Source organism: Sander lucioperca, chromosome 12 (assembly GCF_008315115.2).
Source record: "Sander lucioperca isolate FBNREF2018 chromosome 12, SLUC_FBN_1.2, whole genome shotgun sequence".
NCBI classification, from domain to species: Eukaryota; Metazoa; Chordata; class Actinopteri; order Perciformes; family Percidae; genus Sander; species Sander lucioperca.
The window spans coordinates 35,370,296-35,385,064 of record NC_050184.1 but is presented as its reverse complement, the minus strand read 5'-3'; the positions used below and the strand labels follow the sequence as shown (position 1 = coordinate 35,385,064).

The following is a 14,769-nucleotide window of genomic DNA, read 5'->3' as shown; positions in this document are numbered from 1 at the left end:
TTGTTGAGTTTTTCAACAAAGTGAGCAAAGCTGCAGCCCGTTGTGGTGTTGTTGAGGACAGCAGCTGTGGGCACAGAGACTGTATATAAGAAGTGTGGGCAGGCCACGGATCCGGATCAGGATCACTTGAGGAACAAATGAAGGAAGCAGGAAGTAGTTTCCTTCAGTCTGTCTTTCGGCTGCTGCACATGACTGTCAGCTGGTTCGCGTCACGTGAGCATTAGCGTTGCGGAAAAAGGAAAGATGTCAGGCTCAAGGAGCTCGAGTAGAGTGCCAGTAATGGCTGTTATTGGCCTTTTCTTCGCCCTTTTCGCCACACGGAGCTCCGCTGCTCAAGTGCCACTTCTAATGTGGTCCAGTAACGGGTAATAAGTCATTTTATTATTATTCATTTGTCAAGTAAGACTCACTGTAACAGTCACGGCTGTTCGTCATTGCTAATGCTAACACTTGTTGCTAACTGTGTTTCTACTTGTATCCAGATGAGACAAGCTTGTCGAGCTCTGCTAGCTGAAATTCATAGTTTTAAGTCTAACAACAATGTGTTTGTTTTGACTCGTTGTTCTCAGTTAAGTTGGTACAACGAACGAAAACACGACTATCTCAAAACAATGTATACATCCATAGTTAATGTCTCACAATTGAATGCGTTTATTCGTTGCTTCCATACATATTTAAATGATCCAGTGATGCAGTAAGTTGGCCTCTGGGATCTAAATGGATTAAACTGCTTTTCTAATGGTCTGTATTGCTCTCAGACATGTTTATCAGCATGCTCATGTCACTTTGTATTGCAACTGCTGCACAGCAATTGTACGGGCTCATCCCTGTGTTTCCAGGGTCCTCCATTGTAAGAGATTTGCAAGGGCTGTATTCGCAGATCAAATCGCAAAAGCAGGAAAGGGAGATGGATGTTTCAAATACTGTTAAAGTGGTAAAAATCCAGTCAGCCACTGTGGAGATATCACTATTTGAAGTGAAGAAAACTGTCTATCTGCACATTTGAGGACATAGGTTTCCAGAAGTATAACATCAGTAGGCTATAAGCTGTAGCTGACAGACTTCAACATAACTGACCCAGGGAAACATACGTTGAACATTTGACCTAGGGGGGAAAAAAAGCATTGCTGAGAACTTAAAAACCCATTGAAAGGTCTTAATGAGTCATATTCATGGGATGTTGAGCTGGGGAACATAGGACATAGATGCACTTCTCAATTTCTCCCAGGATAAATAAAGTTTAATCTTGCACTGTAATACACTGTGACATAGTTAGTATTCTTGTAGTGTCATAAATGGAACTGAGAGCCACCTGTAAACTAAAGGGACTCAAACACATTTACACTACAGGAGCGGATATCATAGGTAGCACAGTTCCCTAATCTATGGAGCAGACAGACAACAGACAGGCTGCTCATACGGAAGGAAAATATGAAAGTATACTGCTGTATGAGGTGGTTTGGTCAGAGGAAGGAGACATCACAACTAGCTGAGGGTCTCACTATGCCAACAAATGTTCTCCATTGTAAGGGCAAATATCAGAGATGAAATAGATTAGATCTTGGTAGAAGCATGCTGCATGCTTATTGGCTCACTGACACTGGTGAGATTTGCTTCCTATGTATTGAAATGTGGTATTGAATGACAAGGCATTTGATACTAAGGAGGCAGTTCGGTTGGTGCCTGAAAAAAATGTATCGAATTCAGAACCCAGCCCTAGTTATTGTAAGTCCGATAAAGAATTAAATACAACAACTCAGTTTCAGTGTGATCTGTTATATTGACTAACTAAATATATTGACTTAAACAGAAAGTACATTTCGGAGGCAGTGCTGAACTGGTTAATGAGTGTATTTAAGTTAAATGTTATGAGTGAGTGATGGCATTTTGCAAGACAAATGAATTGATTTTGAAGTGATGGTTGTACTTTTAATGTTCTGACAACTGCATAAGATATCACAATTTGACTTCATCTTTCCTGTGTGTTCAGTTTACCACCACTGGCCTCACCTGCAGCTGGTCACATCACGTCCAATGAACAGCTGACTGCCTACCTCACCTCTGCCTTTGGCTCTGGTCCCCACACTGTGCTGCTGTTCCTGCAGGATAAGGTCAGTCACCGACCCGAGACACTCTACAGCAAACATGCTTACAGTCACTAAACAGATTGGAGCTAAGGGTGAAGAGTGTTGAGGAGAAGGACTCAGCTTGTACAGATTTGAATCAAATTATTTATTTATTTTTGCACAGAAGATGACGGGCAGAAATAATTGTACCCATCCCATTTCCCCACTCACCAGACGTTCACACTCTCACATAGCTTAGGGAAGACAGACTAAAGGCGCTGACACACGAGCTGATAATCGGCCGTCGAACAGTCTGGCGAGGTCAGTGACTCGAGTCTGTTCGGTGTGTTCCGTGCCGTCGTCTGTCCGAGGGGCTGTCGGCCTTCATTTTGGCCGATTTGACATGTATAATCGGCGGGGCGGGCTCTGCCAGCAGTCGGACTCAAATGACCCATCTGATTGGTAGAGCGCTAACCCTGAAATGGGGAGCGGAATGAGCATGACTAGAGTCTCTCAAAATCTGACAAATCTTTTAAACTGACCGTTGTTGATCTGAAATGAAGACAGATTCAGCAACTGCATGGCCTATTTCTCGCTTAAAATGTTTTCAGAAACACGTTTCGGTGAACTATTTTGGTACAATGTGAGATCGTATTCTGAACAAGCCGCCATGACAGTCTGTCTTTGAATTTCCGGAGAAACCAGACCCACGTGACGCGTTCGTCCAATCAGCTGCCGGTTTTCATTTTTGGGCGACAATACAGATTAGCGCCGCCTGCTGTTATGGAGACGTATTACGTCTCGTCGCTTTGGTGTGTTCTGAGGCACTTTTTTGACCAACTCGGAGAGAGACTGATCAGTCCAACTGCCTTTTCTGCCGAGGGTCGGCCGTCTGGTCAGTGTGTCTGCAGCTTAAGGTTCACAAGTACCTAAAACAGCAGATTTTTATAGATTTCACTTAGGGCAGCACAATTAATTGCAATTATTATTGAAACTGCATTATGGACTATTGCAATATTCAAATCGCAGGGGCAAAATATGTGTCAAAATACCATTCTGAATTAAGTATAATTGCGGTGCTGCAGAGATGTCCCGACCTTAAAGTGATTATTATACAGACTTAAGAAAAAAAATCTTTGTTAGGTACAGATCCTTGCAAAAGGATTCCCTTCCAAGTTACTCATATCCCAATTGCAATATAAGTCCAAATAATCGCAATAAGATATGTTCCTCATATCGTGCAGCCCTAATTTTTACTGTTCATCTATTAGAAAGATAGCCCTTGGATATGTACAGAGTTGTGTAAAACAGGGTAGTAATGAGTCATGTGCAGTTTGCACTGTGACTCTGTGTAACCGTCTTCTCACTCTGGTGTGACCATGAGCTTTGGCATTACTTCCCCCTTTGGCAGTTCCTCTTCAACACATTATTGGGGTCTGTTCTCTGTGGTGGATCCTCATTGTTGTGACTGATTTAATGGGACCGATTTATCTTTCAGTTGTTTAGCGTTTGCACATTTTTCCACTTCTCTGCTCGTGTACTTCAATTATGATCTTTTTATTGTCCCTGTTTGTGTTCAGTTAAGCAAAGATGACTTCACAGTCTTTGGCGGAGTGTTTGGAAACAAGCAGGACAGTGCCTTTCAAAACCTTGAGGTAGGTTTTTATGTATAACTTTATACACGGGTCCTAAATGAAGATGATTTTGTCCGATTAATAATACTGATGATTCTTTCCACTCACTCCTCTTCAGGCTGCAATGCAGTCTTCTTCCTCGTCAGTGACGCTGCCTGCTTTAGAGTGGTCGGACTCCTCTGCTATCCTGGCTCTCCTGCAAGAGAAGCTCGCAGTCTCGCCTCTGCTCATCGACGCCGACACTCTGTCACATCTCAGCATCAACACATCTGCCAGCAATCTGCTGCTCATCAATCTTCCCTATTGTACTGGGTGGGTGAGACTTGTGTTCTGCAGCATATCAGTCTGTGGAAGTATAGGTTTTTTGTGTGACAATTTTCACGAATAAAAATGTGAAAGTAAACATGTTTACTGTTTTTATAGCTTGGACAAGTCTTGCAAGAAAGTCCTACATGACAATGGTAAGTTTTTACTGTTAAGGAACTTCTTGGTGTAAAATGATCAGCATTTTAGTGTGTGTGTGTGTGTGTGTGTGTGTGTGTGTGAGATGTGTAACTCAAGTATATTTTGCTTTCAACAGATGAAATTATCGGGAAAGTTCTGAGTATCATGAAAGACAAAAATGTCCCATACACTGTGATATACACAGGACTCCAGCCATCACGAGTAAGATATTCTATTCAGCACATCATGTACCAGAATTGTACAATATATTAATGGGCAACAGGCATGTCATATGAAGACGTAAAGCATTCTATTATTCATTTTGATTCCTTATCTCTGCAGGTGATCTCAGAGACATCTTTTTCTAGCCAGCCTGTGGGGCGCTCCCTGCTCCAAGCAGTAGTTCCCGATGTCAAAGCGCCCATCATGTTTAATGGAACCGGCAGTGGCCCTTGCATAATGCTTTGGGCTCAGAATCTCAGCGTCAGCCTGTCAAGCACTTCAGAGTGGACAGACCTTGCTGCACAAACACCTTCTCTGACAGGATCCCTGTGCAACAACAGCAACTCACTGTGAGATAGCCAGCATGTTAGCCTTTTTTTCTGTTAATTCAAGAGAACGTCAGTGTTTTTTTTGGTGTTATTTAAAGGAAAACAGTCATTTTAAACGTGTTCTTCTTTTCTCACTTTAGGCTGGTCCTCAGCTATGCAAATTTTACACTAAGGTAAGGCACTCATTTAATTCAAAAGAAAAGTTGGACATTTTGGGAACTCTCTTTTATATGTTGCTACAGCAAGCAGCCGGTTAGCTTAGCTTAGCACAGACACTGGAAACTGTTATTCTATCTCTGTCCGAAGGTGACAAAATCCTCCTCCTCCTCTAAAGCTCACTAATGGACATGTTATATCTCGTTTGTTTAATCGGTTCAACAACAGAAGTGTAAAAACTGTGATTCTTGGCCGAGCACAGTGACTTCGGCACACGACCAGCAGAGACTCCCCTGTGCCTGGCCAAGAAATAGACCCACGCACATTAACCCCAATAAAAACCACTGGTTTACACTACACTTCAGAGATTGAACAAACAACATAAAACGTGTTAGCGAGTTTTAGAGGTGCTCGCAGGTAGATTTTGTTACCTTTGGACAGAGCCAGGCCAGCAGTTTTCGCTGTTTCCTGTCTTTATGCTTAGCTAAGCTAACCAATGAGAGTGGTATCGATCTTCTAATCGAAATACAGCAGATAAGTGTAATTTCTTTAAAGCTGTAGTGCGCAACTATTTTATATTAATGGATGTCAGTTACATTCAAGCCATTGCCAAATGAGTTGATACAATGCTATTCAAGCCTATCAGCTCCACAAAACTCTCTTTGTATTCCTCAGTATGGATATGTTTACTAAACGGTGTAGTCCGGCGACTTTCGCAGGCAGCAGCTCGAGTGACGCGTTTTTACGTCACCGCTGAGAAAGGACAACAGCAGCGTTAAGCTTTGGAGACAAAGAGGACAAAAAAAATACCAGATAATGACCTCTTCTGAAGAGTCCATCATGTTTTTTAATCCTCTGTGTCCTCCTTAATTTGACGGGATAAACCCTACTAACACCTGCTTGGAGGAGGGGTGGGGGGTGGTGCACGATCACTGAAGGCTTGCGTCATGTGGACGCACCGACAGTTGCCATTACTTAGAATTCCTCATGGGGGCAACAGAAACTACTCACTATAGCATATCACTTTAATCACTTGTTAAAAGCCACTGAAAACTCCACTTCAAATCTTAAGTATTTCTCTGGTATGGTAAATATTACTGATTAAAAAGCATCATCCTTAGGTAATATATATTAAGAGTTTAACACTCAAAATCTCAGCTGTTTCATCATGTTTTTAGGGCCTTTAATGTTGTGTCAGCCCCTGTAAATTGTACACCATATTCTTCAGCATAATTCACATTTAGACTACTTATTTCTTATATTAAATGTTAAATTAGTTGTGTATAAATTTGCCAGGGTTAGTGCAATGTAAAGCTGTGTGTCTCAGTCTTTTTTAATACTACGGCTTGATCAGGAATTTTTAGATCTGACGCGCAGGGGTGTAATTTATTAAACAATTAAGCCATAGATTAATTAGATTAGATATGATTGCTACGCAACAGTCTTAGCGGTTATTGTTTTGGTACAGCATGGTAGCTCACTTCCAGTGCATACAATAAAATAAAAGGATTCAAACAGGCACCATAAACCATTACAGCAACACACACAAAAAGGAAACACGTGAAAGTAAAAAACATGTGCAGTGAGAATATATCTACAGTTCAGTTCCCCTGCATATCAAGTAGCCCAACAGGCAAAAAGTGCAATGATTGATGTGCATGTGCAATGCAGTAAAATACCAATAGTAACCATTTGTCACAATTCTAGCATTTTACAGTCTTTTTCATTGACATGCTGTCCTGGAAATACTCAGCAACAATCTTCTGTTGATCTCCAGGTTTGCCATGACTCAGCGGTTCTTTCCTGTGTCTGGACGGAACTGGTTCACCCTGGACACTGTGCAGCTGCAGGCAAACGGCCTAACCGCGTCTTTCATTGGGAGCCGCAACATCTACGCCCCTGCAGAGTATTCTTTCCACTGCCAGTCCGTCACTAGCTTCCGGGATACTCTGCTAGTGCCAAACAACACAAACCAGAACACCACGCAGTGGAGGCTCAATTTTGTCGACTTCCAGGTACGACTATACCGCTGCATTTTACATCCTGCCACTCCATATTCCTGCAGTGTTTTTAATAATCACGTGCGTCTTCCTGTTCATTCCTGCATTTTCCGATACAGATTCAGGGCTTCGGTTTGTCCAACGGTACAGATTTCTCCTATGCCAGTGACTGTGCAGGCTTCTTCACCCCAGGGATTTGGATGGGACTGGTGACCTCTCTGCTCATGCTGTTAATTTTTGTGTACGGTCTGCACATGATCATGCAGCTGAACACCATGGATCGATTCGACGACCCCAAAGGTCCATCAATTTCAGTGCCTCAGTCGGAGTGAAGTGCTTCATGACACACACACACGCACGCACGCACTCCTCAGTCCTTCAGTGCCTGCTAGGAGAGTCCCTCCCTGTCTTGTAGCTTGTGTGCGTTTGGGCCTTTTTCTTTGAAGATATTTGTCCGGCAGATAGACCTTCCCTCTGATAACCTCTCCTGTAGATTTCTCTCCTAAATCCTTCCACAGCTGTCTTTGGGATACTGTTGTCTTGCAAGGCGCATTCCATTTCATCTCTCCCCATTTGCAAGTGCCAAAGTGGATGCACCTTTTTTATACGAGTTGGTTTTGAGTGCATGTGCTAAGACATGTTTTTGTGCCACTGTTGGCCGTACACAGTGGCTATTTTCACTGAAATAATTAGCAATAATTTCTCGTACCAGAGAATGTCTTCTGTGCCAACATGAATGTGATTGCTGGATGCTGTAGGACCGTTTCAGACCTCAGTTCTTACTTCTTTTTTTTCAACTCAACTGTAATTTAAAGACTACTGCTTATGAAAGATGTGCCTGTGTATAAAGAATAGATGGCTATTTGTGACTGTTTTGGAATTGCCTTAGAAAAATATGCTAATACTTAAAATGGGATTAGTTCTGTTCTCACTCTTACAGACTATCCAACTCAAGTGCCACCACTTAAATCCAATATTTTCTTGACAAGTTATTTATTCATATAAAAAAAAAGACTGCTTGCCCTTAAAGTTTACTCCTTGCTTCAGGTTCATTCATTTAATAACAGTGCCTCAGTTCTGCTTTTTAATGTGCAATTGCCATGACATGTAAATTGTCTTGTAATTGAAAATAAAGATGTCTATAAATTGTGATTAAAATTTGTGTTTAAAGTTGTTTTGAATGGTAAGACACACCACACGTCATGTGTAATCCTTAACGCAAACCAAGGAACCTTAACGCCAACAAGGAACAGCCGTACCAACTCGGTTGCCATAGTTACATCAAGTCAAAACACGACGACGTCATGGCAGGTCGAGCCTGAGCTAACTGTGTGGTTGCGAAACTCTTCTTTTTTGGTACAGTTTTCGCAAGTTTCTTGCCTACAAGTTGTTTCAGAAATGTCAGCAGCTCCTGTTCAGAGAGTATTTTTTGGCACCTCTCAGGAGAGGAAACTCTTTCCCCTCCACCATGCACCAGACCGGCTGGGAAACCAAATGGCACGACAGCCATCGCCACACATCGGCCCTGGCTGCTATGACAACCATGAGGTTCGTGTCTTTAATATCTGCGCCTGCCACACATCATTTTTTCAGAATAATTTGTCACTTATTTTGAAACGAAAGTCAATGGGTTTCACACAAAGACTATCTATATAGCTAAGGTAGTTTGCTTTATGATGATACGTGTAGCCGTTACAAGCTAGGAGTAGACTACAAGTATGAAATTGTTGCGCCCCCCCCCCACCCGTAACGTTAGAGATTCCGACTTTTTTTTTATAACATTTCCAGCGCAACGGTGAACGCAAGTTGGCTGTCTCTCAAAACTCTCCATTCGGCCCAGACATTTTTATGACATATTATGGCAAGTCATAAAACAGTCATAGGACTTTATGTCCTGTGTGGCCCTCAATCATATGCTGGCTCCCTAAAATGGCACCCAGTCATCAAAACTTTCAGTCATAAAAGTTATACAAAAATCATCGTAGTGGAAAAAAGTCATATAGTTAGCCAAAAGTCATAAAAAACTCGAAAAAGTCATAGTATAGTATGTCGAAAAAGTCATAGTATAGTTGTCAAAAAAAGTAATAGCAAAGTATGTCAAAAAAAGTCACAAAAAGCATAGTATAGTATGTCGAAAAAAGTCACAAAAAGTCATAGTATTGTATGTCGAAAAAAGATATGGTATAGCATGTAGTAAAAAGTCACAAAAAGTCATAATATAGTATATCGCAAAAAGTTGCAAATTGTCATTGTATAATATGTCAAAAAGTCATAGCACTGTACTGTATAGTATGTTGAAAAGCCATAGTATATTATGTCGAAAAAAGCCATAGTATATTATGTCGAAAAAAGCCACAGTATAGTCTGTCGAAAAAAGTGATAAAAAAGCCATAGTATAGTATGTCCTAAAAAGTCATTAAAAAGTCATAGTATAGTATTTTGAAAAAGTGCTAAAAAAAAGCCATAATATAGCATATTGAAAAGAAATTGATAAAAAGCCATAGTATAGTATGTCCAAAAAAGCCATAGTATATCCAAAAAAGTGATAAAAAAGCCATGGTAAAGTATGTCGAAAAAAGCCATAGTATAGTATGTCCAAAAAAGTCATACTATATTATGTCCGAAAAAAGTGATAAAAAGCCATAGTATAGTATGGCGAAGAAAGTCATAGTATAGTACAGTATGTCGAAAAAAGTCATACAAAAGTCATTGTATAGTATGTCGAAAAAAGTGATAAAAAAGCCATAGTATAGTATGTCCTAAAAAGTCATAGTATAGTATTTTGGAAAAAGTGATAAAAAAAAGCCATAATATAGCATGAAAAAAAAGTGATAAAAAATGCCATAGTATATTATGTCCAAAAAAAGTGATAAAAAGCCATAGTATAGTATGGCGAAGAAAGTCATAGTATAGTACAGTATGTCGAAAAAAGTCATACAAAAGTCATTGTATAGTATGTCGAAAAAAGTGATAAAAAAGCCATAGTACAGTATGTCCTAAAAAGTCATAGTATAGTATTTTGGAAAAAGTGATAAAAAAAACCATGGTATAGTATTTTGAAAAAAGTGATAAAAAAAAGCCATAATATAGCATGAAAAAAAAAGTGATAAAAAATGCCATAGTATATTATGTCCAAAAAAAGTGATAAAAAGCCATAGTATAGTATGGCGAAGAAAGTCATAGTATAGTACAGTATGTCGAAAAAAGTCATACAAAAGTCATTGTATAGTATGTCGAAAAAAGTGATAAAAAAACCATAGTATAGTATGTCCTAAAAAGTCATTAAAAAGTCATAGTATAGTATTTTAAAAAAAGTGATAAAAAAAACCATGGTATAGTATTTTGAAAAAAGTGATTAAAAAAGCCATAATATAGCATGGCAAAAAAATTATAAAAAAGCCATAATATAGCATATTGAAAAAAAATTGATAAAAAGCCATAGTATATTATGTCCGAAAAGCCATAGTATAGTATGTCCAAAAAAGTGATAAAAAAGCCATAGTATATAGTATGTCCAAAAAAGCCATAGTATAGTATGTCAAAATAAGCCATAGTATAGTATGTCCAAAAAAGTCATAGTATATTATGTCCAAAAAAGTGATAAAAAAGACATAGTATAGTATGTCCAAAAAGGTCATAATATAGTATGTCAAAAAAAGTGATAAAAAAGCCATAGTATAGTATGTCCAAAAAAGCCATAGTAAAGTATGTCCAAAAAAGTGATAAAAAAGTCATAGTATAGTATGTCCAAAAAAACCATAGTATAGTATGTCCAAAAAAGTCATAGTATAGTATGTCCAAAAAAGGAAAAGCCACGGTAAAGTATTTCGAAAAAAGCCATAGTATAGTATGTCCAAAAAAGTGATAAAAAAGCCATAGTATAATATGTCCTAAAAAGTCATTAAAAAGTCATAGTATAGTATGTTGAATAAAGTGATAAAAAAAAGCCATGGTATAGTATTTTGAAAAAAGTGATAAAAAAAACCATGGTATAGTATGTCGAAAAAAGCCATTATAGTATGTCCAAAAAAGTCATAGTATATTATGTCCAAAAAAGTGATAAAAAATGCCATAGTATATTATGTCCGAAAAAGCCATAGTATAGTATGTCCAAAAAAGTGATAAAAAAGCCATAGTATATAGTATGTTGAAAAAAGTGATAAAAAAGGCATAGCATAGTATGTCTAAAAAAAGTCATAGTATAGTATGTCGAAAAAAGTCATAATATAGTATGTCCAAAAAGGGATAAAAAAAGCCATAGTATAGTATGTCCAAAAAAGCCATAGTATAGTATGTCGAAAAAAGTGATAAAAAAGCCATAGTATAGTATGTCCAAAAAATTCATAGTAAAGTATGTCCAAAAAGGGATAAAAAAGCCATAGTATAGTATGTCCAAAAAAGCCATAGTATAGTATGTCGAAAAAATTCATAGTAAAGTATGTCCAAAAAGGGATAAAAAAGCCATAGTATATTATGTCCAAAAAAGTGATAAAAAAGCCATAGTATATTATGTCCAAAAAAGTCATAGTATAGTATGTCCAAAAAAACCATAGTATAGTATGTCCAAAAAAGTCATAGTATAGTATGTCCAAAAAAGGAAAAGCCACGGTAAAGTATTTCGAAAAAAGCCATAGTATAGTATGTCCAAAAAAGTGATAAAAAAGCCATAGTATAATATGTCCTAAAAAGTCATTAAAAAGTCATAGTATAGTATGTTGAATAAAGTGATAAAAAAAAGCCATGGTATAGTATTTTGAAAAAAGTGATAAAAAAAACCATGGTATAGTATGTCGAAAAAAGCCATTATAGTATGTCCAAAAAAGTCATAGTATATTATGTCCAAAAAAGTGATAAAAAATGCCATAGTATATTATGTCCGAAAAAGCCATAGTATAGTATGTCCAAAAAAGTGATAAAAAAGCCATAGTATATAGTATGTCGAAAAAAGTGATAAAAAAGGCATAGCATAGTATGTCTAAAAAAAGTCATAGTATAGTATGTCGAAAAAAGTCATAATATAGTATGTCCAAAAAGAGATAAAAAAAGCCATAGTATAGTATGTCCAAAAAAGCCATAGTATAGTATGTCGAAAAAAGTGATAAAAAAGCCATAGTATAGTATGTCCAAAAAAGCCATAGTATAGTATGTCGAAAAAAGTGATAAAAAAGCCATAGTATAGTATGTCGAAAAAATTCATAGTAAAGTATGTCCAAAAAGGGATAAAAAAGCCATAGTATAGTATGTCCAAAAAAGCCATAGTATAGTATGTCCAAAAAAGCCATAGTATAGTATGTCGAAAAAATTCATAGTAAAGTATGTCCAAAAAGGGATAAAAAAGCCATAGTATATTATGTCCAAAAAAGTGATAAAAAAGCCATAGTATATTATGTCCAAAAAAGTCATAGTATAGTATGTCCAAAAAAGGAAAAACCACGGTAAAGTATTAAAAAAAAGCCATAATATAGCATGGCAAATGTTTTTATAAAAAAGCCATAATATAGCATATTGAAATTTTTTTTATAAAAAGCCATAGTATAGTATGTCCAAAAAAGCCATAGTATAGTATATCCAAAAAAGTGATAAAAAAGCCATGGTAAAGTATGTCGAAAAAAGCCATAGTATAGTATGTCCAAAAAAGTGATAAAAGATGCCATAGTATAGTATGTCCAAAAAAGTGATAAAAAAGTCATAGTATAGTATGTCCAAAAAAGTCATAGTATAGTATGTCCAAAAAAACCATAGTATAGTATGTCCAAAAAAGTCATAGTATAGTATGTCCAAAAAAGGAAAAGCCACGGTAAAGTATTTCGAAAAAAGCCATAGTATAGTATGTCCAAAAAAGTGATAAAAAAGCCATAGTATAATATGTCCTAAAAAGTCATTAAAAAGTCATAGTATAGTATGTTGAATAAAGTGATAAAAAAAAGCCATGGTATAGTATTTTGAAAAAAGTGATAAAAAAAACCATGGTATAGTATGTCGAAAAAAGCCATTATAGTATGTCCAAAAAAGTCATAGTATATTATGTCCAAAAAAGTGATAAAAAATGCCATAGTATATTATGTCCGAAAAAGCCATAGTATAGTATGTCCAAAAAAGTGATAAAAAAGCCATAGTATATAGTATGTTGAAAAAAGTGATAAAAAAGGCATAGCATAGTATGTCTAAAAAAAGTCATAGTATAGTATGTCGAAAAAAGTCATAATATAGTATGTCCAAAAAGAGATAAAAAAAGCCATAGTATAGTATGTCCAAAAAAGCCATAGTATAGTATGTCGAAAAAAGTGATAAAAAAGCCATAGTATAGTATGTCCAAAAAAGCCATAGTATAGTATGTCGAAAAAAGTGATAAAAAAGCCATAGTATAGTATGTCGAAAAAATTCATAGTAAAGTATGTCCAAAAAGGGATAAAAAAGCCATAGTATAGTATGTCCAAAAAAGCCATAGTATAGTATGTCCAAAAAAGCCATAGTATAGTATGTCGAAAAAATTCATAGTAAAGTATGTCCAAAAAGGGATAAAAAAGCCATAGTATATTATGTCCAAAAAAGTGATAAAAAAGCCATAGTATATTATGTCCAAAAAAGTCATAGTATAGTATGTCCAAAAAAGGAAAAACCACGGTAAAGTATTTAGAAAAAAGCCATAGTATAGTATGTCGAAAAAAGTGATAAAAAGCCATAGTATAGTATGTCCTAAAAAGTCATTAAAAAGTCATAGTATAGTATGTTGAATAAAGTGATAAAAAAAAGCCATGGTATAGTATTTTGAAAAAAATTATTAAAAAAAAGCCATAATATAGCATGGCAAATGTTTTTATAAAAAAGCCATAATATAGCATATTGAAATTTTTTTTATAAAAAGCCATAGTATAGTATGTCCAAAAAAGCCATAGTATAGTATATCCAAAAAAGTGATAAAAAAGCCATGGTAAAGTATGTCGAAAAAAGCCATAGTATAGTATGTCCAAAAAAGTGATAAAAGATGCCATAGTATAGTATGTCCAAAAAAGTGATAAAAAAGTCATAGCATAGTATGTCTAAAAAAGCCATAGTATAGTATGTCCAAAAAATTCATAGTAAAGTATGTCCAAAAAGTCATACAAAAGTCATAGTATATGTCAAAAAAAGTTGTAATATAGTAGATTGAAAAAAGTCACAAAATTTTCATAGTATAGAATATCAAAAAAGTCATGGCCTGTATAGTATGTTGAAAAAGTGTCCAAAAAAGTCATAGTATAGTATGTCCAAAAAGTGATAAAAAAGCCATAGCATAATATGTCCAAAAAAGTGATAAAAAAAGCCATGATAAAGTATGTCGAAAAAAGTGATAAAAATGTCATAGCATTGTATGTTGAAAAAAGTCATAGCATAGTATGATGAAAAAAGTAATTAAAAAGCCATTGTATAGTATGTTGAAAAAAGTCCTAGTATATTATGGCCAAAAAAGCCATAGTACAGTATGTCGAAAAAAGTCATAGTATAGTATGTCGAAAAAAGTAATAATATAGTATGTCGAAAAAGTCATAGTATAGTGTAACCCCCTGGTTATTTTGCCTTAACCCTTGTGTTGTCTTCCTGTCGACCAAGAACTTGTTGAGTCAAAAAAAATTGTAACGCTTTTTTTTTGTACCCATTTTTTGATGCTTCTGACGCTTTTTAAAAGGTTTTTGCCGCTTTTTCCGTCACTTTTTTAAATTCATGGGCAATAAACCTAATTTATATTACATTATAACCCAATTTTTGTAGCTAAAAAAAGCAGAAATTATGAATTATTTGGACTAATAGTAAAGATCAGAGGATGTTGAGTGGATCACAGAATTTCAAAGTGTAGTTTCAGGGTACTGTTTTGAAACCATTTAAATTATTTTTTCAAATGCTAAAAATGTAATAAAACACCCAAAACTCAATGGAAGTA

At 36.3% G+C, this 14,769-nt stretch overlaps 2 protein-coding genes and 1 long non-coding RNA gene across 4 annotated transcripts in view; 2 read left to right on the top strand and 1 right to left on the bottom strand.

The window, feature by feature from the left end:
* Positions 1-103: 103 nt before the first annotated feature.
* Positions 104-14,769, top strand: part of LOC116043674 (V-type proton ATPase subunit S1-like) — a 21,869-nt gene continuing 7,203 nt past the window's right edge. Inside the window, exons 1-10 of one of the 2 annotated variants that reach the window (XM_036008043.1) lie at positions 104-365; positions 1,991-2,111; positions 3,647-3,721; positions 3,819-4,012; positions 4,124-4,161; positions 4,281-4,366; positions 4,487-4,716; positions 4,836-4,868; positions 6,629-6,866; positions 6,971-7,202. In XM_036008043.1, the coding sequence (XP_035863936.1) occupies positions 244-365; positions 1,991-2,111; positions 3,647-3,721; positions 3,819-4,012; positions 4,124-4,161; positions 4,281-4,366; positions 4,487-4,716; positions 4,836-4,868; positions 6,629-6,866; positions 6,971-7,183 (1,350 nt within the window). In that variant the 5' untranslated portion in view covers positions 104-243 and the 3' untranslated portion in view covers positions 7,184-7,202. Of the gene's footprint in view, positions 366-1,990; positions 2,112-3,646; positions 3,722-3,818; positions 4,013-4,123; positions 4,162-4,280; positions 4,367-4,486; positions 4,717-4,835; positions 4,869-6,628; positions 6,867-6,970; positions 8,006-14,769 lie in introns of those variants that run through there. The other variant, XM_031290529.2, reaches the window with a different exon arrangement.
* Positions 7,101-14,769, bottom strand: part of LOC118496422 — a 14,897-nt gene continuing 7,228 nt past the window's right edge. Inside the window, exon 2 of the long non-coding RNA XR_004898985.1 lies at positions 7,101-7,220. This is a non-coding gene — a long non-coding RNA (uncharacterized LOC118496422). The remainder of the gene's footprint in view (positions 7,221-14,769) is intronic.
* The window catches only part of LOC116043681 (protein pitchfork), a 24,064-nt gene continuing 17,417 nt past the window's right edge, over positions 8,123-14,769 (top strand). Inside the window, exon 1 of the mRNA XM_031290539.2 lies at positions 8,123-8,399. Coding sequence (XP_031146399.1) covers positions 8,250-8,399 — 150 coding nt within the window. The 5' untranslated portion in view covers positions 8,123-8,249. The remainder of the gene's footprint in view (positions 8,400-14,769) is intronic.